Source organism: Eutrigla gurnardus, assembly GCF_963514095.1.
Source record: "Eutrigla gurnardus genome assembly, chromosome: 2".
NCBI classification, from domain to species: Eukaryota; Metazoa; Chordata; class Actinopteri; order Perciformes; family Triglidae; genus Eutrigla; species Eutrigla gurnardus.
The window spans coordinates 26,799,233-26,824,409 of NC_139916.1; the positions used below are offsets into that span (position 1 = coordinate 26,799,233).

The 25,177-nt window shown below is 45.2% G+C and overlaps 1 protein-coding gene across 1 annotated transcript; it reads right to left on the reverse strand.

Annotated features, from left to right (window-relative positions):
• Positions 1-5,951: 5,951 nt before the first annotated feature.
• On the reverse strand, positions 5,952-22,813 carry LOC311027190 (odorant receptor 131-2-like; the record flags this gene model as incomplete). The annotated part of the gene is made up of 5 exons (XM_084031079.1): positions 5,952-6,770; positions 19,013-19,145; positions 22,301-22,320; positions 22,493-22,548; positions 22,783-22,813. The coding sequence occupies 5 exons, from the start codon at positions 22,811-22,813 to the stop codon at positions 5,952-5,954; spliced, it is 1,059 nt and encodes a 352-aa protein (XP_083887205.1).
• Between the last annotated feature and the right edge of the window lie 2,364 nt (positions 22,814-25,177).

Genomic DNA, 25,177 nt, shown 5'->3' on the forward strand with positions numbered 1-25,177 from the left:
ACTGAGTATGATGGAAAGTTAAAGTTGATTGAGCTTCTTGACGAATACAAAGATGATTTCTCCAAACATGCACTGGACTGCAGTGAGGCAAAAGGTTTTGTTCATCACATCAGGCTCACTGATGAAAGACCATTCTGCCTCCGCTATCGGCGAGTACCACCAGCCCATTACCAAAAACTGCGTTAGGTCTCATCTGAAATGGGAGAGCAGGAGTTAGTAAGAAAATCCATGGTTCTCGCCTGCTGCTGGGACGGTGCTGTAAAAATCAGCCATAGGCATCCATGAAAATGTCACATCACTAAAATGTTGACGGAGAATGTCAGATGATTTTAGGATCATCCTGGGGCTTTGCGGATGGACTGCTTCTCAGTGTTATCCGAACATTATCTTTAGCTTTGCCCATGAGTTTAGATATAACATCAGAATACTGCTCTTTCAGAGGTATAGCTCGCTTCTTGTAGTACACTTCCATTAGCTGTTGCCACTCACAGACCGTGTTTTTGTCTGATCCACCCCCACTGAAGACTGGGGGCTCTTTGACATCTGACTGTAGGACAAACTTTGCACCAGTCAAGTTAAGGTAGTGGGCTCACTGGGTAACTGATCTGCACTACTCTGAGCTTGTGTGTCATTATTCACCCTCTCTTCACGGTCACTCCTTAATTGATCTTTTATAGTTTGTCCCACCTGTTCAGCAACGTGAGTTATCAAGCTATTTAAAACTGCATCAGTTGTGGCTGGGAGACCGGAAAATGTACTTTCATGACCTGAACTAGAAGCTGCATGGCCAGTAATACGAGTGGAACAGAAGACTGGGGAGGCTGGATTATTTATACCTCTGCCTGGGGTACTCATCAACTCATCAATAAACCTCCCTCTCCCAAAAGGAATGCTAGGGCCATGGGCCGAAACCTTATTGTTATCCATTTTTTCAAATGAGAAGTCACTGAAGTAAAGAGATAGTATCGATATTTGGATCGGTCCACCCACCCCTAACAATGACATGCTGTTTCTAAAGTGCGAGCAGGTCATGTCATTCGGCTCATCGGGAGAAAAAAAATGTGTATGATTAATAACGTATAATTGGACCTCAACATTGACGTTCGTCATTCATTTCACACAATCTGAACTAATTCATGTTCAAGTTCTTTATTTACAAATGCGTTGCGTTCAGTTCAAAGTTTACAGAAAAATGAACGTTATCAATGAACGCATTCTTTTAAACTCATGCACAACGCTGCATACGGTCCTTTAAAACACAAAGGGACATGAGACCAAATGAGACTTCATCATACAACAAAACTGCCACACTAAATATAAAAGCACATTTACACACCAAACCGAGCGTCTTTGTCAGTTAACGACAACTACTAAAAAAATGTTTGCATCTACAAGGCAGGCAGATGCACCTTAGAGCTCCCTGTCTTTATAATTGTGTAAGCACTAGTAAAGTGAACTAATTTCAAAGACATAGCCTTTATTTATTAGAATGGCAGTGATATTTTAAACCCTGAGATGTCAGTTAAGATGCGTCTTTTATGTCTTCAGGTTTATGGAGAAACCCTTGACGTGATAATGAAAGGAATGCAGGTTGGATTGTTGATTGGACATGAGGGCCTTCTGCCTGATGCATTTCCTTCGGAAGTCTTCAATGTGGCTGTGGTTGTATGGGGCTAAGAAGATCATCCTACATCATATATACCGTTTTCTATATCTTTGAATGTAGAAAAACTGCCAATGGTGTCTACTGTGGAAAATAACACAACTACAGGTAAACTGGAGTGGAGTAAATTAACTAAAAAAGCACTGAATAAATATACCATCAGGACAGACAACCTACTGGGAAATATAGAGCTACCCAAGGATGCAATAAGATGCTGTAATATGAATTGTGAGAACCCGCAACACGGGGAAGATCTATGTGTTTTTTATGACTCTATTGTGGAGTCACTTTTTACCTCCAGTAGGCCACTTTATAAAACTCAGTCTAAGTTGTTAAACCAGGCTGGAACGATTATGTGGCAGAGCTTCATGGGGCAGCCAGAAAAGCATTCAAAGCTTGGGTAGATTCAGGAAGAGGCAGACAGGGGCCTTCATTTGAAGAGAAGAAACGTGCTCATGCAAATTTTAAATATGCCCTTCGATTTATTAAAAAACATGAGAAGTCTATGCGATCTGATTCACTGGCTAAGAAGTTGCAAAACAATAGTGTTCATGATTTTTGGAAGGAAGTCAAATGTATAAATAATTGCAAAATGACTTTACCTTCGAACATTGAAGGGATCAGTGATTCTGACAAAATATCCCAGATGTGGAGACAACATTACTTTGAATTGTTTAATTGTGTGAGAAGTAATCAATTTGAAGTGGGCACTGCTGATACAGATGTGAACATAGCTATTAATTTAGAAGAGGTACACTCTGCGATTTTAGGATTAGATGATAATAAATCGTGTGGAGCTGATAAGATAACTGCTGAACATCTAAAATATGCAAGTAAAAAAATTTGTATTTTACTTGCTATCTGCCTGACAGGTCTATTCAGTCATGGAATCCTGACTCTATGCTGTCTGTTTTATTAGTGCCTGTAGTTAAAAACAAATCAGGCAAAATAAACAGTTTGGAGAACTACAGGCCAATTGCATTGGCTAGCATATTATCAAAAATTGTGGAGAAAATCCTCCTCAATAGGCTGGAAGAGTACATAATCACAAGTGACAACCAGTTTGGTTTTAAACACAAACATGGTACGGACATGTGCATTTTTGCCTTGAAAGAAATTTTAGACAAATATAATAGACAGAACTCAACAATATTTATGTGTTTTATAGATGCCTCCAATGCCTTTGACCGCATCAATCATGAGAAATTGTTTAATAAATTGCGTGTTAGAGGTGTCCCAACATGGATTTTAAGAATTCTTGTCTACTGGTATGCTCAACAGACTTTTCAGATAAAATGGGGAAATTCGGTGTCAGAACCTTTCCGAGTCAGTAATGGGGTGAGACAGGGTGGTATACTGTCCCCGTTCCTTTTCAATGTATATATGGATGACTTGTCACAGCAACTGAATGTATGTAATACAGGGTGTATGGTTGGCTCTATGTTAATTAATCATCTTATGTATGCTGACGATTTAGTAATTTTTTGCCCATATAGTGCTGGCTTACAACAGTTATTGAAAATATGTTCACAATACGGCCTCAACGTTGACATCAAATACAATGCAACTAAGAGCAACATTATGATTGTCAGAAGTAAAGGTGATAGGAAATTAGTTTTCCCTGAATTCTTTTTATCTGGTTCTGTTCTTAAAGAATGTAATGAAGTGAAATATCTTGGTCATCTTATTGTAAACGATATGTCTGATGATAGAGACATAAACAGACAGTGTCGGATGCTTTACTTGCAGGCCAACATGCTTGCACGGAAGTTCAGTATGTGCACTAGTAATGTCAAGGTAGCGTTATTTAGAGCATACTGTACCCCCCTGTATACTGTACACTTGTGGAGCGTTTACAGTAAAAAATACATGCAGAGACTAAATGTGGCCTACAACGATGGCATGAGGATACTTTTAAAGCTACCCCGATGGTGCAGTGCCAGTGAGATGTTTGTTAATGTTGGAGTGCCAAACTGCTCTGCTGTAATACGCAATCTTATGTATAAATTTATGTGCAGGCTATTAGCCTCTAGAAATGATATCATTTTGTTTCTGTGTGATGGTGAGAAGAGCTCATTAAGGTTCTCCTCAAGGCTGTGGAGCCACTGGCGCTCCAGTCTGTATGTGAGGGCTGATGTCTGTCCCTCTGGAACCGTATCTGGTTGATATTGATGGCTATGTTTGTGATCGATGTTTGTTTTACATTAACTGTTGCCATGTTTTTATTGTCTGTCTTTTATGTATTTCTAGTCCCTATGGACCTCTGATTGTGTCCTTAATAAAGTCTTATTATTATTATTATTATTATTATTATTATTATTATTATTATTATTATTATATCAAAGATGTGCCCACAGGCTTTGCCATGTTAATGGGCGCAATCTGATGCCTTAACCTGTAGTACCCCTGTAATATGAAGTACTCCTTTGGGTTTCTTCAGGAGGTCATCATGAACATTAAACTGGACCAATGATCAGCAAGAATCCATGGGGTCAGAAATAAACTGCTTAGATATCGCCTGTAAAGTTAATGCACACCTGAAGACCCTCCTAGGAGGAAGCAGACTATTGCATGCATTATTCTTCACTCAAACTTTCTTTGAATTTGTGCATCTCAGGTCAGGTATGGAAAAGCAAGTTAAGTATAGATAAAAATTGGAAAAACATTACATACTGTTCTAAATACATACCGTACTTTCATACCAAAAACGATTTTTCTCAATTGTGTTTATGTGATTATAATGTACAATATTTGTCAGATTAAGATTTTATCTTTACAACTCCTGTCCACCTGCGCTTCTTTCCTCAGTACTCCCAGTTGTCAACATAATGTATGTGGGGCCCACACTCTTAAGGCATGTTTAGTTGTATCAATTTGCAACATTGTTCTTGTTTATTTCAAGATTTGTGAACCTGTTGTCTCACATTTGCTTCATTGTACAACTCCACCTTATGTCTCTCTCTCCGACTGTCTGTCAACATCACCATGTTTTATGTTTTTAAAATAAATTGTATATTTTTGAACAGATAAGCTGCAATAATTCTGTGTCAATTTAAGAAAACAAGCAAACTTGTTATTATCAGTCAAGTTAACTTACACATGTAAGTCAAAACAAATTTGGAATATAAATCCTCTAAACTTTTAGCTGCTCAGAGCTATGCTACGGAGGCTAATAGGATTTCCTGGTTTCCCCTCATCAAACTCATCAAATACACAATCCAACAACTCCAAAACACTTTCGTGGACAAGTTGTGACCAGCACATTCACCAGGCTATGTGAAAATAATGTAACGTTACGAGACAGCCGTTTTAGAGGTAAATTCATGCAAAACTGCTGATGCGCGTTTCCTTCAGGGACAGTAATTTTCTAGTTTCCTCTTACTATCCTCGTCTCTCTTTCTCCTCCCTCTCTTTGACCTCCTGTCCCTCCTCTCTCACCCCTGCCTGTCTCACCCCTGCCTGTGAAATACATGTACAATGAATTGTATTGGAGAATTCTGCCCTGGGTATAGCTGTTAGGCAGCTTGTCACTTTATTCAACCTACTGGCTGACCTCCCTGCCGCTAACATACCTACAAAAGCATCAAGTCTGAATTTGTAATCAAGTGCTGCAGCCCAGCTCCACGTTCACACACATTTCTGTTAGAGAAGGATCTTAAGAAGGGGAGGGGGAGCTCCCCTTGTAAACTTCCTGCCAGAGTGCTTGTTCTTTATTTCCCTACGAAGTGATGACATCCACCAACATCATCCACACCTGCTCATTGTAACTTTATACCAGAGATTCTTTGGAAGAGAAAAATAATCTTTGTTCCACGCTGTTAAACTCGCTAGCAAAGAGCTTTATACAATAATGTTGACATCATCGACTCAATGCGTACTCTTATACGAACCAAAACAACATTAAAAAAAGGTGAAGTATTGCTCTTTGGACGTCCTTTGTAATGGAGGCCTTGTGCTTGTATCTGTAGGAGGTGAGACACAGCAGGACGCTTCACAAATCACAGAATATCCATTTTAACAGCCATTGATCAATAGAGACAACCTGCCACTTCCTAGAAGCCGCCACAGGCAGTGATTGGTCACAGACACGTACCATAATGCAGCGGGAAAAAGTATTTAGGAAGACGTAAACAGCATGTAAATGTGGAAGAATTCATTTCCAGCTGTGTAAACGCTATTTCCAAATTTCCAGAGGTGCGTAAACGGCCTTTACGTGCGTTTAGCCTCCACTACAGGCCTGTTCTGCATGGATAAGTGATGGTCTTGGTTTCATAATATATATAGACTCTCACTGCAGTTTCACGGGCCTCCTGTTTGAGATGAGAACATTTTCTGGGTTGCTGCCTATGCTCACTTTACAAAGCAGGTACCTTGTCATGTGTCTCCTGAAGGTGTGGTCTCTTAGTCCGTAGACAATGGGACTAACAAAGCGTGGCAGGATCTGAACAAAGACGTAGCAGGCGACGCGTATGGCACCGTACTGATTGGGTAATAGGTAGAGCAGACCTTGTTCAAACATGGGCCTCACGTACGTCAGCATGCACAATAGCAGCTGGAAACCATGGAGGAGAATCGTGTTTCTGGCTTTTCTCATGTCTCCAGTTGCTTCACTGGCTGCAAACAGAATCCTGAAGTAGGTGTAGAGGAGAGTGAGCCAAACCAGGACAAGACAAATCACGTGTGAAGTTTCCCTCTTCTTCAGGCTGTAAGAGCTCCTGAACACGAAATCTCTGGCACATAAAACCTTCGAGTGAAAGAAGTGCAGCGGCTCTGTGGCCAGCAGGATGAAGAGATCCGGTAGGATGGATAACGCGCTCACCACCCAGATCAAACCAATCAGGATGTAGGTTTTCCTGATTGTGCAGATGTGTCCGTGGCGGAGGGGGATGCAGATGGCGACGTAGCACTCGGCCGACATACTGGCCAGGTTGAGCGGGGTGTTGAGGGTGGTGAGGATGGCAAAGATCAACAGGATGAGGCAGAAGGGCACGTCGACTTTATGAAGCGTGTAGCTAATGGTGTAGAGGACAGTGGACAGGAACAGCTGCATCATGTCGTTGATCACCAGGTGGATGAACAGGATGTAACGAGGGTTTGTGTTGAAGATCTGGGTCCGGTTTCCCGATAACGTCCACTCTTAGCATGCTACGAAGACTCCTACGTTATGACTTACCAAAGTTGTTTACCTCTGTAGTCGTGGTTCCCAAACGGTCTCTTAGGAGTCTTCTTAAGAAACACTCCTTACGTCGTACGTACACGGCGCTGTCCATAAAGAAAGTGCTGAAATCGATTGCTCAGAGTTCGATTTTCCATTTCATGCGCAGGTGCATGACAGCATTATATTATAAAATGTAGGCTATTGCAGTGTTTGCGAATAAAACATTGCTAGAAATCCTTCTAGGCCTAAACATTTATTATACCATGGTCGAACATACTACTGTTACGGCCCCCAGCCGTTACTGTTTGCCATTTGGACCTGTGAGTGTTTTGTGTGTATTGTGTGTCATCTGCTGTCTTCAGGCTGAGTGAGCGCTCCTGTGTTCTACACCATCTCTGCCTGATTGACAGGTCCCGCCTCCTGCCGCCGGCCATTGGTCCTCCGCAGCTGCAGCCGCTGAGCTTGACGAGCCGACAACGAGCAGTCCAGCTTCATATACCGGGGTTCTCCAGACAGCAAACAGGGCTGTCACTGTGTGGTGTGACTCTCCTCCTCGCGACCCGAACTACTGTTTAGCCACCAGTGTGTGAAACTTAAGATCCACTTCTGATCGTAGCGTTGTATAGATTATCCTTGTGCTGTGCGTTGATCTCTCTCTCCCTTGGTTAACCACATTGTAAATAGAACTTTTTGTACTCAGTATTTTCCTGTTTAAGAAGCAGTAAGGGTGAACTGCCGTTTGTTTTGATTCCCCTCTTTTTCTCCTGTTTTTTCGTTAGTTTAGAGAGATAGGTTTAGTTGTTGTAATTTTGTTTCGTTCCTTTTTTCCTCCCAGGGCAAGTTAGCTGGTTGAGTTGATAGTTTCTTTTGTTTGTTATTTTGGCCCCGGCTCACCCTGAAGCAAAGCTTCATATTGTGTTATGTGTGTTTATGTGGTCTGCATTGTACCACAATATTGATTATCCCCCACCGGGTTACAATAAATACGGTACTTGTACTTAAACGTCCCGCTCTGTCTCTGTTTGTGCTGCGCCTCTGTTCCCCTAGCCTGGGGCGTAACATAATTTGGGGGCTCGTCCGGGATGCAGGATTCCGCCTGTGTGGTGGATATTATCTGGGTATAGGCTACTTTTGTTTGGCAGTTTTTTCTATGTGTGTGGAGGCATAGGATGACGTTTGACATGGATGACTTTGCGCAGGCTCCTACTCTTGATAAATTGGATAGGTGTACTAAAGAGGATTTGTTAGTAATTGCCGCCTTCTTTGATATTGCTATTCCTATGAATGCCCTTAAGGCAGAGGTTAAAAAGGTGTTGTCAAGGGGGCTGGTAGAGAGGGGTATAGTTACCGTGAAGACGCAGTCGCAGTCAGATGGTGCTTCTGAGGGTTCAGACGGGGATGTGGAAGCCGAGGCTGCCGCGGTCCCACGAGCCCTCAGCGGCCCGGTGGAGGAAGGGGCGGCGGCTCCTGCCACCACTCCGGGTCGGTACCTGGATCACGGTGTGGATCCCATGGCTCTGCTTCAGGCTGGGGTTGAGACGGAGGATATGAGGCTCGCCCTCCGCCTCAGAGAGGTGGAGCTCGAAACGAAAACCCGCGAGGTTGAGCTGATGCACCTCCGCATCAGGGTAATGGAGCTGGACCGCTTGTCTCCCCCAGCCGCGTCAACTCCTGTGAGTATGCGTTTCTCTACTGGTTCTCCTGGTGCTCCCCACTTTGATGTAAGCAGGCAAGTTGCATTAGTCCCATCATTTCGTGAGAGTGAAGTTGACTCTTATTTTAATGCTTTTGAACGCATAGCAGCGACCTTAAAATGGCCAAAAGATCTATGGAGTCTGCTATTGCAATGTAAGTTGGTAGGAAAGGCACAGGAGGTGTGTGCGAGTTTATCCATTGATGACAGTCTGGATTACGATATTGTGAAAGCCACAGTTTTGCGTGCGTACGAACTGGTCCCAGAGGCGTATCGCCAAAAATTCCGTACTTCTGAAAAATCTGCCAACCAAACGTATGTCGAGTTTGCAAGGGAGAAGTCTGTTCTACTTGATAAATGGTGCGCAGCTTGTAAAGTCACTAAGCTTGAACAGCTTCGAGAGCTCATTCTTTTGGAAGAATTTAAAAAGTGTCTGCCCGAAAGAATTGTGGTTTATCTGAATGAGCAGAAAGTTGAAACTTTGTCTAAAGCTGCTGTGTGTGCTGACGAGTTTGTTTTAACTCACCGTGCTGTCTTTCCCTCCGTGCGCCGTGAACACTTTCCAGTTGCCGGTGTGGGTAATAGTCATCCAAGAGTTCAGCCCAAAACTCCCCTGCGCTCCAGACAAAGTCCCTCAGATCGTGAGTGTTTTTACTGTCATGAGTCCGGGCATCTCATTGCTAATTGTCCTACACTCCGACGCAAAGATGCTCTGAACTCAAAACGACCCAAGAGTGTTGGTTTGATCCAGTCTGCTCCCCCTCCGCTGATCAATCCGCCAGAGCCTGGCGATGATGAAGTTGATGAGTGTTACAAGCCGTTCATCCACAAAGGTTCTGTCTCACTTACAGGTGAGGTTAAAGACCAGGTACCCATATTAATCCTGCGTGACACCGGAGCTACTCAGTCTCTCATGCTCCAAGGTGTTCTGCCTTTTTCCGAGCGGTCTTTTTATGGTTCTGACACACTCGTGTTGGGGGTTGACATGAGTGTTTTAAGAGCCCCACTGCACACTGTTTTCCTCCGCTCCTCCATTGTCTCTGGTCCTGTGAAAATCGGTGTCCGCGCTCGCTTGCCAGTACAGGGCGTCGCGCTCATCCTTGGTAACGATTTGGCTGGGGGGAAAGTTTTTCCGACACCTGAAGTTGTTGATAATCCTGTGTCCGATCCCAGTCCGCCTGTGTCCGCTGTGTTTCCGGCCTGTGCTGTGACCCGTGCCCAGTCACGGAAATTTGAGGAAGTGTTGAATCTGTCTGACTCTTTTTTGTGTCCTGTTGATGTGCCTGTGAAGACAGAAACGCCCACGGTTAAAAATGAGAGAATTGATAACTTGTTGCCTGCCGAGGCCGAGCTGGCCCTTGAAGTGGATCGTAGTGTGTTCATTAAAGCTCAACAAACTGACCCGTCCCTGGCTGCCTGTGTGACAGCAGCCGCCACTGACTCTGAGACTCCTGTGTACTGCGTTGTTGACGGCATTTTGATGCGTAATTGGCATCCGCCTGCTGTGGGAAATCTGGGGTGGAATTCAGTGCAGCAGGTGGTGGTTCCTCAAAGTTTCCGAGTCCAAGTTCTCAGCCTTGCTCATGATACATTTGCTGGTCATTTAGGAATTAAGAAAACTTACTATCGCATCCTACGTTATTTCTTCTGGCCAGGTTTGAAGTCCGACGTGTCCCGGTTCTGCCGCTCCTGTCATGTGTGTCAGGTTGTAGGTAAACCTAACCAAACCATTCCTCCCGCTCCGTTACAGCCCATTCCAGCTCTCGGTGAACCATTTGAGCACATCATCCTGGACTGTGTAGGCCCACTTCCTAAAACTAAGTCTGGGCATCAGTATCTGCTCACTTTGATGTGCGTCGCTACCCGGTATCCCGAGGCTTTTCCGCTGCGCACCTTAAAAGCCAAAGTCGTCGTTAAGGCACTTGTGAATTTCTTTTCCACCTTCGGTCTGCCAAAGTATGTCCAAACTGACCAAGGCACAAATTTTACGTCCAAACTGTTCGCTCAGATCCTTTCGTCCCTGTCCATCCGCCACAGAACATCCAGCGCCTATCATCCTCAATCCCAGGGCGCACTCGAGCGTTTTCATCAGACATTAAAGTCAATGATGAAGAAGTATTGTCTAGAAACTGGGAGGGATTGGGATGAGGGTCTGCCTTTTCTCCTCCTAGCTGCAAGGGAAACCGTGCAGGAGTCCACCGGTTTCAGCCCTGCAGAATTAGTGTTTGGACACACCGTGCGTGGTCCCCTTCGTCTGCTCCGTGAAAAGTTCATGTCTGACACAGCTAGCCCCAGTTCCAATGTGCTTGACTATGTGAGTCAGTTCAGGGAGAGGTTACACACGGCATGTGAAGCTGCACGCCACACTCTGGGGGTTTCTCAGGGAAAAATGAAAAGAAAGTTTGATAAGAAGTCTGTGAAGCGAGTTTTTCAGGTTGGCGACAAAGTGCTCGTTCTTCTCCCACTCTCCAGTTCTGCTTGTCAAGCAAAGTTTAGTGGCCCTTATGAGATTGAGAGACAGTTGGGTGAAACTGATTTTGTTGTCGCCACTCCTGACCGCAAGCGAAAAACTCGAGTTTGTCACGTGAATATGCTGAAGCCATATGTCACCCGCAGTGACGCCAGTAACGTACGTAGTGTAGCCACCGTCACTTCTGTCACTCCTCCCCTGTATTCGCCAGAAAGTGATGGGCTCTGTGTAAATAGCTCTCTGTGTTCAAGACTGCAAAACTCTGAAATATTAAAAAATCTCTCTGTTCATTTGCAGCATCTAGATGGTCCCGCTCAAGCTGACATTGGTAAACTGATTGACCGTCACCCCACTCTGTTTTCTGACACTCCCACCTGCACCACCGTTTTGTCTCATGATGTTGATGTCGGTCACCACATGCCAATTAAACAACATGCATACCGTGTCAATCCCACTAAGCGCTCCCTCTTTCAACAGGAGGTTGATTATTTGCTGGAGAATGGATTGGCTGTGTCCAGCTCCAGCGCATGGAGTTCCCCCTGTCTGCTCGTTCCCAAACCGGATCTGACCTCACGGTTTTGTACAGATTTTAGAAAAGTCAACAGCATCACAAAGCCCGACTCCTATCCTCTTCCCCGCATGGAAGATTGTGTTGACAGAGTCGGATCAGCTAAATTTGTCACTAAACTTGATCTCCTGAAGGGATACTGGCAAGTCCCATTAACACCACGCGCTTCTGAAATCTCCGCTTTTGTTACACCTGACAGTTTCCTACAATACACTGTCATGCCGTTTGGTCTCTGCAACGCACCTGCTACATTCCAGCGTCTGATGCATCTTGTCTTAGCCGATGTGAAAAATTGTGAAGTGTATTTGGATGATGTGGTTGCACATTCTGAGTCGTGGTCAGAACATGTTAAAACTCTCAAAGTTATTTTTGATAGGTTGAGAGACGCCAACCTTACCCTTAACTTGGCAAAATGTGAATTTGGTAAAGCCACAGTCACTTACCTTGGTAAACAGGTGGGCCAAGGCCAAGTGCGCCCTGTCCAGGCCAAAGTCCAGGCAATCCTGGATTATCCCGTCCCCAAAACCAGGCGTGAGCTCCGCCGCTTTCTGGGTATGGCGGGGTATTACCGGAGCTTCTGCCGAAACTTCGCTGATGTAGCCGCCCCTCTCACAAGTCTGACCAGTGTAAAAAAACCGTTTGTTTGGACAAAGGTTTGTGATGTCGCTTTTTGTTCTTGTAAAGCTCTCCTCTGCAGCACACCTGTCCTGGCAGCCCCAAACTTCACTCGTCCATTTAAGTTGGAGGTGGATGCCAGTGCCAGTGGGGCCGGCGCTGTGTTGCTGCAGGAGGATGGGAAAGGTATCGATCATCCCATTTGCTACTTCTCCAGAAAGTTCACAGTTCCCCAACTTAACTACAGCACCATAGAGAAGGAGGCTCTCTCCCTGCTGCTGGCGTTACAATACTTTGAGGTATATCTTGGTTCCAGTCCTTTACCTATCTCAGTGTTCACCGACCACAACCCGCTCGTTTTCCTAAACCAGATGCGGAACCAGAACCAACGTTTAATGAGGTGGTCTCTGTTGGTACAGGATTTCAACCTGGAAATCCGCCACAAGAAGGGTATCGATAATGTTATGGCCGACGCTCTTTCTCGTGTCTCCCAGTCGCCCTGAGTACATCTTTTTGGGGTAGATGTTCTCTTTAGGAAGGGGGGTGTTACGGCCCCCAGCCGTTACTGTTTGCCATTTGGACCTGTGAGTGTTTTGTGTGTATTGTGTGTCATCTGCTGTCTTCAGGCTGAGTGAGCGCTCCTGTGTTCTACACCATCTCTGCCTGATTGACAGGTCCCGCCTCCTGCCGCCGGCCATTGGTCCTCCGCAGCTGCAGCCGCTGAGCTTGACGAGCCGACAACGAGCAGTCCAGCTTCATATACCGGGGTTCTCCAGACAGCAAACAGGGCTGTCACTGTGTGGTGTGACTCTCCTCCTCGCGACCCGAACTACTGTTTAGCCACCAGTGTGTGAAACTTAAGATCCACTTCTGATCGTAGCGTTGTATAGATTATCCTTGTGCTGTGCGTTGATCTCTCTCTCCCTTGGTTAACCACATTGTAAATAGCACTTTTTGTACTCAGTATTTTCCTGTTTAAGAAGCAGTAAGGGTGAACTGCCGTTTGTTTTGATTCCCCTCTTTTTCTCCTGTTTTTTCATTAGTTTAGAGAGATAGGTTTAGTTGTTGTAATTTTGTTTCGTTCCTTTTTTCCTCCCAGGGCAAGTTAGCTGGTTGAGTTGATAGTTTCTTTTGTTTGTTATTTTGGCCCCGGCTCACCCTGAAGCAAAGCTTCATATTGTGTTATGTGTGTTTATGTGGTCTGCATTGTACCACAATATTGATTATCCCCCACCGGGTTACAATAAATACGGTACTTGTACTTAAACTTCCCGCTCTGTCTCTGTTTGTGCTGCGCCTCTGTTCCCCTAGCCTGGGGCGTAACACTACCATAGCCTATACTGATTTAAAAAAAGATATAGAAAATATAGAAACAGCGAGATTTAGCCAATTACATCCTTACTTACATGCTTAATTCAAACATTCAAACATGCCATTTCAATTGGCTTCAATTGGCTATGGATACAAACTTGGAATGAACAATTAAACAACTTAGCCTATCCTGCTATCCTGCATGTCTACACTGATACACCACCCATCACTTCCTTCCATTAACTGTTAAAACACTATAGGCTATTAGGGAAAATGTTGTAGCCTACTGTACGCTATGTTTTTATAATAGTGTGTAATTGCTTTGCAATCAGTGCTTATTGACCAGCAGCCCCATGAAATTAGGCCTACTGGTGTAATTCAATCTAGTGTGCCATTGGTTAACATCACCTATGAGAGGAACCCCCCCCCCCCCCCACACACTAAACATTGTTGTTGATTATGATGGCGGACAAAAAGATAAGTAAAAAAAGAGCACCTAGCTACACGGTGGAGGAGACCGAGGTCCTTTTAGAGGAGGTCAGTGTTAACAAGGCTATCCTCTTTTCAGCTTTCCGAACAACTGTCAATAAGACAAAACAGGAATTATGGGTTGAAATAGCCCGAAAGATGGATGCATCCGGTTCTGTCGCACCGAGGGAGTGGCAAGAGGTCCACAAGAAGTGGCAGGATGTCGCCAGCAGTGCATAAAAAATGCAATGCCGTGGTCCTGAGAGACAGGCTACAAACAGGTGCTGGCCACAGCACAGTGCCAGCTTTGACTCTGATGGAGGAGAAGGCCCTTGCTTTGATAGGAGAGACCTCCTGTGATGGGATCGCGGGGGGCACCGACCTGAGAGGTGATGCTGGACGCTCGCAGGCTAGACGAGCCAGGACCTCTCCAGAAAGAACATCCCAATCCCCAGCTGCGACGCACTCTCCAGCAAGGCGATCTCTATCCCCAGCTTTGATGGTCACCCAGGACCAGGCGGCAGCAACCTCCTCCCCCACCAGAAGCACCATCTCACAAGGCGCAGGCACACTATCGCCTTCGAGACGCCGGCTGACATCCTGCTGGTGCAGCGAGGAGCTAATCCAAATCGAAAAGGAGAAGTTGGTGGTGCTGAACGCAATTAACCAAAAATTTAAAAATTGCGAATGACATCTCACGTCAGGCGCTACAACTAAAGAGGGCCAAGCTGGACTTGGCGATGAGGCAGCAACCGCTGGCTGAGGCCCAGTTCCAGAGACCCGCCATCTCTGTCCCTGTCTACCTGGCACCTAAAGGTAAACCTGGTTGGTTTATTCATTCTGATGTGCTGGATTTCATCCCAATTGGCAAACAATCTAATTTGGGATTTTTATCTTTTACAGACACTGAACAGCCATAGTCCGTCACAATGTGTGTGGTTGGGTGTGAGGACTGGTGGAGGAAATAAAAACCCCCAGCACATCAATAACAATGTTTGTCATGTTTGGTCAGATCAGCTGATTGCTTGTTTTTAGGGAAAACCACAGTATTATATTTGTCTTGCATGTTTATGGCACTTTCCTGAAATGCAGGTACAAAGTGCTGTATGAAATCTCATTCAAAATAATGCATTTTTACAAATGCTTTTGTAAAGACATAGGCTAGGCTCAGGTATTAAGGAAACGTAATACATAAATAAATGCAATCACAAGAGAGAGGAGGGGTTTAGCACTTGAAATCAATTAAAAACAAAATGAGAATATTTTCCATAACCAACAAAGGAAAAATGTGTCAAGGAACACGGCAAAAAAAGCAAACAAGTTCAAAAAAAGTTAACTAAAAACATTTGCAATCAATAACTGCTGTGCAGCAACCCCGGCAGCGTGTATTGCAAGCTGGGGAGGATTGGGCACCTATTTACTTGTCTCCCTCTTCTTCCTCATCATCGACGTCGTCCTCCTCCGGCAAAGGTGCGCCTCCACGAACTGCCATGTTGTGGAGCATGGCGGTCACCACCATTACTGCAAGACAGCTATGGGGCTTCATGCGCAGTCCTCCTGCGGACCCACCGAAAAGCGCAGCTTCCATATGCCAATTGTCCACTCAACAATTAGGCAGGTTTGAATATGAGCAGCATTAAAAGCTTGCTCAGTCTGCGTCCACGGATTTGTGACAGGAGTTATGAGGTAGGTTTGGAGGGGGTAGCCACTGTTTCCAAGGAACACACTCTGCCCAAATCCACCTGTCGCTGCGTCCATACCCACCGCGGAATTGGCCCAGACAAAACTTTCAGGTCGAGGATTATCCCTCTATGGTCTGCCACCACATGCGCGTTGATGGCCGCGTAACCTTTTTCTAGAAATGAAGGCCTGGTCGAGCACGGATGGATTGGCTATAGGGAGCAGTGTTCCGTCCACCACGCCTATGACCCTCGGAATTCCTGCGACCGCATGGAAGCCCTGGTGCACCTCCTGGACCTCCTGGTGAGTGGCAGGTATTTTTATGAAATTCCTGTCATGGTGCAAAAGGCCGTCGGTGTCCGCATGGACACATCGCCACACTGAAGCCTTACTCAAGCCATCCCCCACAACTTCAATAAAGCTACCTACTGCGTAAAAATGCAGTGCTGCCAGCAGCTGGACTTCAGGAGTCAGTGCAAAGTTCCGAGGCGTTGGTCTGGCAAGCATAGGCCCAATCAGGTCAAGCAACTGGCGTATTTGTTGCCGTTGTAGTTGAAACTTATGCAATATAGCCGCATCGGTCAATATATCCATGGGATTGAAGATGATCCTAATGAAATTTTGTATTCCAACTAAGCGGCTCCGAGGACGGCGACGTCTTTGATTCAGCACGAGGATGCGTTGTATCGCTGCCATTCACTGCCATTTTAGCCACTGAGACCCTAATTGTTTGACGATGTGCCAATTTCCCAAATTGCTTGCAGGATTGTGCATGCCTTGACATGTACTAGGCCTAATGGGCTAATTAAATGACACTGTAATATACACTCAACAAAAATATAACACTTTTGTTTTTGCTCCCATTTTTCATGAGATGGACTTAAAGATCTAAAATTCATTCCAGATACACAATATTACCATTTCTCTCAAACATTGTTCACAAATCTGTCTAAATGTGTGATAGTGAGCACTTCTGCTTTGCTGAGATAATCCATCCCACCTCACAGGTGTGCCACATCAAGATGCTGATCTGACATCATGATTAGTGCACAGGTGTACCTTATACTGCCCACAATAAAAGGCCACTCTGAAATGTGCAGTTTTGTCTCACAGCAAAATGCCACAAGCATTGAGGGAGCGGGCAATTGGCATGCTGACAGCAGGAACGTCAACCAGATCTGTTGCTCGTGCATTGAATGTTCATTTCTCCACCATAAGCCGTCTCCAAAGGCGTTTCAGAGAATATAGCAGTACATCCAACCGGCCTCACAACCGCAGACCACGTGTAACCACACCAGCCCAGGACCTCCACATCCAGCAGGTTCACCTCCAAGATCGTCTGAGACCAGCCACTCAGACAGCTGCTGAAACAATTGGTTTGCATAACCAAACAATTTCTGCACAAACTGTCAGAAACCGTCTCAGGGAAGCTCAACTGCATGCTCGTCGTCCTCATCGGGGTCTTGACCTGACTCCAGCTCGTCGCCGTAACAGACTTGAGTGGGCAAATGCTCACATTCGATGGCGTCTGGCACGTTGGAGAGGTGTTCTCTTCACGGATGAATCTCGGTTTACATTGTTCAAGGCAGATGGCAGACAGCGTGTGTGGCGTCGTGTGGGTGAGCGCTTTGCTGATGTCAATGTTGTGGATCGAGTGGCCCATGGTGGTGGTGGGGTTATGGTATGGGCAGGCATCTGTTATGGACGAAGAACACAGGTGCATTTTATTGATGGCATTTTGAATGCACAGAGATACCGTGATGAGGCGCATTGTTGTGCCATACATCCATGAACATCACCTCATGGTTCAGCAAGATAATGTACACAATTCTTGGAAGCTGAAAATGTCCCAGTTCTTGCATGGCCAGCATACTCACCGGACATGTCACCCATTGAGCATGTTTGGGATGTGCTTGACCGGCGTATACGACAGTGTGTACCAGTTCCCACTAATATCCAGCAACTTTGCACAGCCATTGAAGAGGCGTGGACCAACATTCCACAGGCCACAATTGACAATCTGATAAACTCTATGCGAAGAAGATGTGTTGCACTGCATGAGGCAAATGGTGGTCACACCAGATACTGACTGGTTCTGAGTCCCCAGACCCCCAATAAAGCAAAAAAATGCACATTTCAGGGTGGCCTTTTATTGTGGACAGTCTAAGGCACACCTGTGCACTAATCATGATGTCAGATCAGCATCTTGATGTGGCACACCTGTGAGGTGGGATGGATTATCTCAGCAAAGCAGAAGTGCTCACTATCACACATTTAGACTGATTTGTGAACAATGTTTGAGAGAAATGGTAATATTGTGTATCTGGAATGAATTTTAGATCTTTAAGTCCATCTCATGAAAAATGGGAGCAAAAACAAAAGTGTTGCGTTTATATTTTTGTTGAGTGTACTTAGGCTACATCTGACGTTGAGGTAAAGCTTAGTCTTGTGATGAAATGCGCATTTTATTTTGTGCTTGTGTGTTTCCAGCAATTCATTTCTCCATGAATGACTTAAAACCATTGGTGAAACACAACACTGGCAATGTGCAGTTCCATGCGCAACGGGGATTTCTGGGTTATTGTACAGTGGTGGCGACCAGCGTGAGGAGCTGAAACATCACTACGGTAGAACTAAGAAGTCTCTAAGGGCGCTCCAGACCAACCTACCAACGTATGACATACGAAAGAGATTCGTAGCAAAGAACGTTTTGGGAAACACGCGAAATGTTAAGTAGGAACTCTTAAGTAGGGGTTACAAATGACGTAGCGTTAAAAATGCTTTAAGAAGGCTTCGGGAAATCAAGCCCTGTTTCTTTTATAACCTGCTGCTATCCATCATTTAAAGCTACTTCAAGGAACCCTAATCAGCAATAATCAGCATCAGGTTTTGGGTTTATGACATACTGAAAACTGCTAATATCATCCATTGTTCTGTATTAGTCATTGTCCATTCCTAACACATCAAACAGGAAGGAAGTGAATGAAAGTCAATTTGTGATCTTGAATTTAATCACACGTGAATGTGTTTCTTTTTTGAGATTGTAAAATGCGTCCTTTCAAGCTAATATAAGCAACTGCAGCAGGGTCTGACCATCCTCATGTACTATTGTAGGTCATATAGAGGCATCAGTGTTATACTGAGACTGAATCCTAACCAGTTAAATGTTCCTCAATTTAACTTCAAATGGTGCATTATGCAAACTTTTTTAAAGACTGATTTGTTTAAGCTGTGAACACATTGTGACTGTTTTTAAAAAATAACCCTAAAGCTGAGAGAGAGAGAGAGAGAAAGAGAGAGGCATTCAAATTGTTCTCTTCTGCTGACTGCTTTCCCCGGTTTTAACTTGCACCTATTGAGTTTAAAAACAATGTCGGACATCAGACCTGGTGCTTCCTGAAGGTGTAGACCAGAGTACTGTTGATGTAGTTGATGGAGATGCAGAGAGCTAAGACAATCACATTCTTGGTTACAATTGCGGTGAAGTTGTCCTGCTGACTCCTGCTCACATTGTAAGTGCTGTTGACAGATGAAGAATTCATATCTGAAACAACAAAAAGTCTGAAATCAGCATAGATGATATCTAGATTCTGGTGTACCCCCTAAATAGTTTGGGACTTGAAGAGATCTCAAAAGAAGGGAAACAATGACAAATGTGCCACTCATCTAAGGAATAAATCATTCCCTTCTAAATGTTTACGTTCCCTCTTAGTTGAGGATATTCTGGCTCTGTCGCAAACTATAATATTAGTTTTAATGTGAAATTGTTTCATAGCAGATGGTAGAGCTATAGCCAGTATGGTAAGGTAATGGCTGAGCATGATCCCCTTACTGGTGGCTGGTTTACAACCCTGGAACATATCCTTCTAAATCACAGACAAATATATGATACAAAATACATATCACACACAGTACTGTAACAATAAAGATAAACATGATAACACAGGAACTTACAGTATCACCGTGATGCAGTAGAGACTTGTACTTACCCAACAGCACAGCAGTCAACAGCAGTGTGTTGCAGGCGTTGATGCAGATAGTTTATATATGTTGATAGACCATATTGTGTTTGTGTGTGTGTGTTTGTCTGTGTGTGAGTGTGTGTGTATGATCATATTGGTGTGTGTGTATGTTTTAAAGGAATAGTTTTGCACATTGTGAAATACGCTAATTTCTTTATTATTTCAAATTAATTTAAACCACGAAAAACTTCACTGACTACGTTTACATGCTCCATATATTAAATGTTTTGCCTTTATTCCTAAAAAAACCCAATATTCCTACTGTAGGGACCTCACCATTGAGACTACACAATGCGGCCTACACAGAGACCAAAAGCCTTCACATGCGGTCAGAACAAAGGGACAATGGGGATAAAAAACTACAACCGCCATTTTGCTTTCACTTCAAGTGCAACGTCACACAACTGGTGCCCTATTGGCTGACAACCACAGGTACCCCAGGGGGTCCCCGGGAGCAGCCGTGAGGTATAAAACCTGGCACCGCCTTAAGAACTTTCTCTTCCATCGCAACACGATGTTGCAACAGGAGGTGAGCTCTTTCCACCGTGGCACACCGCTGCAACAGGAGGGGAACTTGTAACGTCTGCAGCGCTCCTTTTGTCTTAGACCACAGTCTTTTCTCCAAGCTCGCTGGATGAGCAACAGACTGTTTCCCCCCGTTTTCCACGACTCACCCCTTTTCTTTTACTCGTTTTTGGATCCTGAGATCGCCGCAACCGCGCGATTCTTTGTTTGCCTGCAGAAGAGGAACGAATAGTTCCTTTGTTTCAGCGATCAGCGGGAAGGATAACCTCTGCGCCCCGCTCCTGTCTGAAGTCAGCTGACTAAATCGCCAAGCCATGCGATTCTATTGTTGCCCGCGGAAGGAAGGAACACAAACTGTTTTCTTCATTCGAGTTGACCAACGGGAAGGATAACTGCTACGCCCCGCTCTCGTCTGGACTCAACCGACTAGTCGTGTCCCCCGCTGCTGCCGAGGACTCGCGAACCACAAGCCGCCGCCGCCGGCGCGTCAAGAAGCACCGCCGCACAAGACGGACTTACGCATATCGACAAAGTAAGAGGCTATCCGTCTGGGCAGAGACATAAGTTTGATAGTGTAGGATATGCTTGTAATTCTTGTTACTGTGTTTTAAGTTTTGATCACGGACCGCCGAGTCCGTTGCTTTCTGTGTTGTTGTATTTGAATGCTGATTGTGTACCCACGTCGCTGGGTTTCATCTCGGTAACAGTGTGTGTCCAACCTCGGACACATTCACGAGCTCAGTAAGTGATCTACCATCAGTTAAAGGACCGGGGTTCCGCCGAACGAACGCCAGTTTATTCACGAGCTCCCGTGTGATGGTAATAGCTTACTGATCCTTTGTGATCCTTTGTGTGCCAAGCCCCTGTACGACCTGCTACAATCAAGGGCTGACGCCCCTCAACCTAACTCGCCACAAGGAAAAACAAAATGCCACCAGCATTCCTCCCGAACCCCAGTAGACTGGACAATGCAACACCAACAGATCCTTGAACAGCTTGTGGATCGGCTGATCAAACCCCCAGTGTGGCGTACCCCGATTTCAACCGCCCCTTTACACTCCACACGGATGCCTCCCAAAAAGGTCTTGGTGCAGTTCTTTATCAGAACCAGGATGGGAAGATGAGAGTGGTTGGATATGGGTCACGCACACTAACACCACCAGAACAAAATGATCACCTACACCTAAACTTTAATTCCTGGCGTTGAAGTGGGCGGTGTGTGACAAGTTCTGGGATTATCTGTTCTACGCCCAAATTTTCACGGCCTTCACGGACAATAATCTCCTTACATACATCCTAAATACTGCCAAGCTCAACGCAGTGGGTCACCGGTGGGTGGGTCAGCTGGCCGATTTACACTTTGACATAAAATATCGGCCTGGCAAAACCAACATTGATGCCGACACCCTATCACGCTGCCCCTTGGACATCGACACCCTCATGGCTGAGTGTTCAGAAGAGCTATCGGAGGAAGCGGTAGGTGCCACATGGGAAGGAAGCAGAAGAGCACAACAGGGAGATGTGGCCTGGGTGGCAGCCCTCAACTTAACATCCCCTAGCCAACCCCACATTGAGTCTCTGCAGGAAATCAGTCACGATGTGCTGGTGAGGGAACAAAGAAAAGACTCTGCTATTGGAAAAATTATGAAGTTGAAGGAAAACGACACACCACTAACAGAGGATGACAGAGGAAGAATTGACACACAAACAAGGAGGCTGTTAAGAGAGTGGAGCAGACTACACATAGAGAATGACCTTTTCTACAGGAAGAGTGCAGGTTGACAACAACTGGTTCTGCCCGCCACCTACAAACAAACAGTACTCACCCAGCTACATAACAACATGAATCACGTTGGTGTTGAGAAAGTTCTGAGCCTAGCAAGGGAGCACTTCTACTGGCCTTTTATGAAAAGAGAGATAGTGGAGTATGTGACCAGAAAGTGCCCTTGCATTAAGGAAAAAAAGAACGAGGGGGACCTGGAAAGCTCAGACCATACTGGGAGCAGCTTATTTTCATCGTGGGAGAAAAGGTTTGAGATAATCTGGTGTACAAAGTAAGCCCTGAAGCAGGAGGTCGACCAGTTCGTACTCTGCACAGGAACCTCCTATTACAAGTGAATGACCTACCTGTAGAGCCTCTCCAGAACCTGACCACCAACACAGCTGAGTCACGAAAGAGAGTTAAGAGAGCTCCAGACACCCCGAGAACCACACATGAGACACAGAGCCCAGATCCAAGTGACTCCGAGGAAGAGGAAGGCACGCCTCATTACTGGTTGCGAGTACCGGTGGAGAGACCGAGAGCTGAGAGTCACTTACCTGATCCACACGGTACTTCTGACTTCCAAAGCAGATCTGAACAGAATGAGATATATCTGGGGGAAACAACTCACGCAGAACCTGAACAGGAAAGGGAGAGTGTTCGAGGTGAGAAACAGGGGACATCCAGTGAGGATGAAAATGACATGGAGCAGTTTAACCCTATGGCCGTTCAAGAGGAGCTGCAGTCTGTCCATCAAGAGGACTATGTCCCAATACCGCAACCTGAACATCGGTACCCTCTGAGACAGTCCACCAGAGAAAGACGGCCAGGCTATGTGTTTACTTACCCTTCCCTGGGTCAACCAGCCTATCAACCATGGCCCACCGTGGGTGCAGTTGGAGTCCAGCCAGTTCAGTGTAACCGCCAGTGTCTGTCAATCGTTCTTCCACCACTTCCAACCCCCATCCATTGCCCCATACCCTTACCTTCCTGTCATGTATCCAGCCCGCTGTGGATGAGATGTCATGAAAGACAATTACATACACTATACACTCGCCTGAAGAGACTTGAATCACCATACACACCATACATACATCATACATTTCATACCTATCGGACTCACACCTAACCTATACATTTCACACTTCACACTACATTTCGGATTTGTTTTGTGAAAAAAAAAAGATAAAAAAAAAGATTGTGTATGTTCAGAGCAAATTTGTTCAAAATATCTTGTGTCAGGAGCCACTTTTGTTTGTTGGGGAGTGTGTGTGATACACCTGAATGTAAGGACAGGTTCATTTTCTTTATTCCTGGCTCACGCCGGTTATGTCAATAAGTCTATAATTTTACACATTACCATATTAATGCCGACAATGAGATAATGTTAACGTAGGGAGAACAAAAGTAAAGCGGAACCAAAGTGCAGGTATTGGTGCCCCGCGGGGCCCAAGGTGAGCTCCCCCTCCCTCTTCCCTCAGACCGAGGCTGTGTCCGAAATCACTCCCTTCGCCATTTTGTAGGGGTGTCCGAATGTGTAGTGAGCATTACTATTCCCTATATAGTGCACTCAAAGTTTCCCACAATGCATCGTGAAAAGTAGTGTACAGCCGATGGTCACTAGCCGAGCAAATTTTACCATCATGCATTGCGCTGAAAGACAAATCGCGAAGGGACGAGAGGAGAGAGAGCAGGAAAAAGCGGAGGAAATATGAATAATCGTACAATAATAAATGTTAATATTTAATATATGTATTGCAGAGCAGAACAAGACGACACAAACGGCCAAAGTGTGATGTTTTCCTTTATTTACTTAAAAAAAACCGCGATATATATTAATTATTTATATGAGACTTTGGGCGAGCGGCGGTCGGCCGGCAACCGGCGACAGGCGGCAGGGGCCGGCGACAGGCGGCGGTGGTGGCCGCGGCGGCGGGTGATAGGCGGTGACAGTTGGCGGTGGCCGTGGCGGCCGGCCGGCGATAAGCTGCAGTGGCCGGCGACAGGCGGCGGTCGCCGGCCGGCGATAAGCTGCAGTGGCCGGCGACAGGCTGCGGTGGCTGGCCGGCCGACGAGAGGCGGCGGCAGGGTCTTCGTCCGTCAAAAACCGTCACTCAAACCAAAGCGCCGTATGACAGTCTGTAAACTATAAAGATGCGGAGATGAGGGACAGATTGTGGCGAGCGATAGCCGAGGAGTTTGGGGTCGGGGACGGACTGCAGCCTGTTCGGGTCCGGTGGATCGCGGAGATGTGGGGTGCCGGTAGTGCTGCAACCTGGTCCTGAAGTCCAACTGGACCCGATCGGGATCGTTGAAAATAAAAATAGCAGTGAGGACGATGTAGTGATCGTCTCATTATTGAAAATTATTTTTTTCTCAAGAAATGAGACGGCCACGGAATACCCTTATTGCTGGAGGACTCATTCTTTTGGTTTTGTAAATTTTCGCAACGAATATGTATTAAAAAAACAATTATCCTGGTAATTTCTCTGCGTGAGACTTGAGAGCCGTTGGCGGAATCTGACACGTATTAATTATGCGTCAGGAACAACGTCATCAACGGCGCCGAAAGAAATCCCCCGAGTAGTGTCCGAAAGTGTTTTTTCATTTGGCCTTTGAGTCCACTATATAGTGCCCTCCATAGAACTCCCTTATATAGGGAGTAGGGAGTAGGGAGTAGGGAATGATTTCGGACACAGCCCGAGACTCGGGGTTCTCGGTGTTTATGTTAAAGAACACAACGGTTATTGTTTACAACTTAAAGAGAGTTACTCCTGGAGTTTTAAGGAGCTGTTATATTGTCCGGTCTGTGTTTAAAATGCGTCATGAGCTAAACGGTTCTCCCTATGTGTATTGTGTTTCATGTTTTAAGCCTGGTCAGTATTCATTTAAAACCAAAGAGTGGTTATGATTTACATTATTGCACTGATTTAATGGTGGATATATGGTGTTAAAAACAAATACATGTATATATATATATATATATATGTGTATATATATATATATATATATATATATATATATATATATATGAGACTGTAAGAAGAGACAAACCAACCTGTGCACTGCCTGGATTGACTACAAGAAAGCCTACGACTCAATGCCGCACACATGGATACTGGCATTCTGTAAATGGGGAGTATAGATGTTATCAAGATGGTTGTCACTTTAAAAATAATGAGTTTCTCACAGGTGACGAATTAAGACTGTCATTGTGCCTTTACATAGATGACTTTGAAATT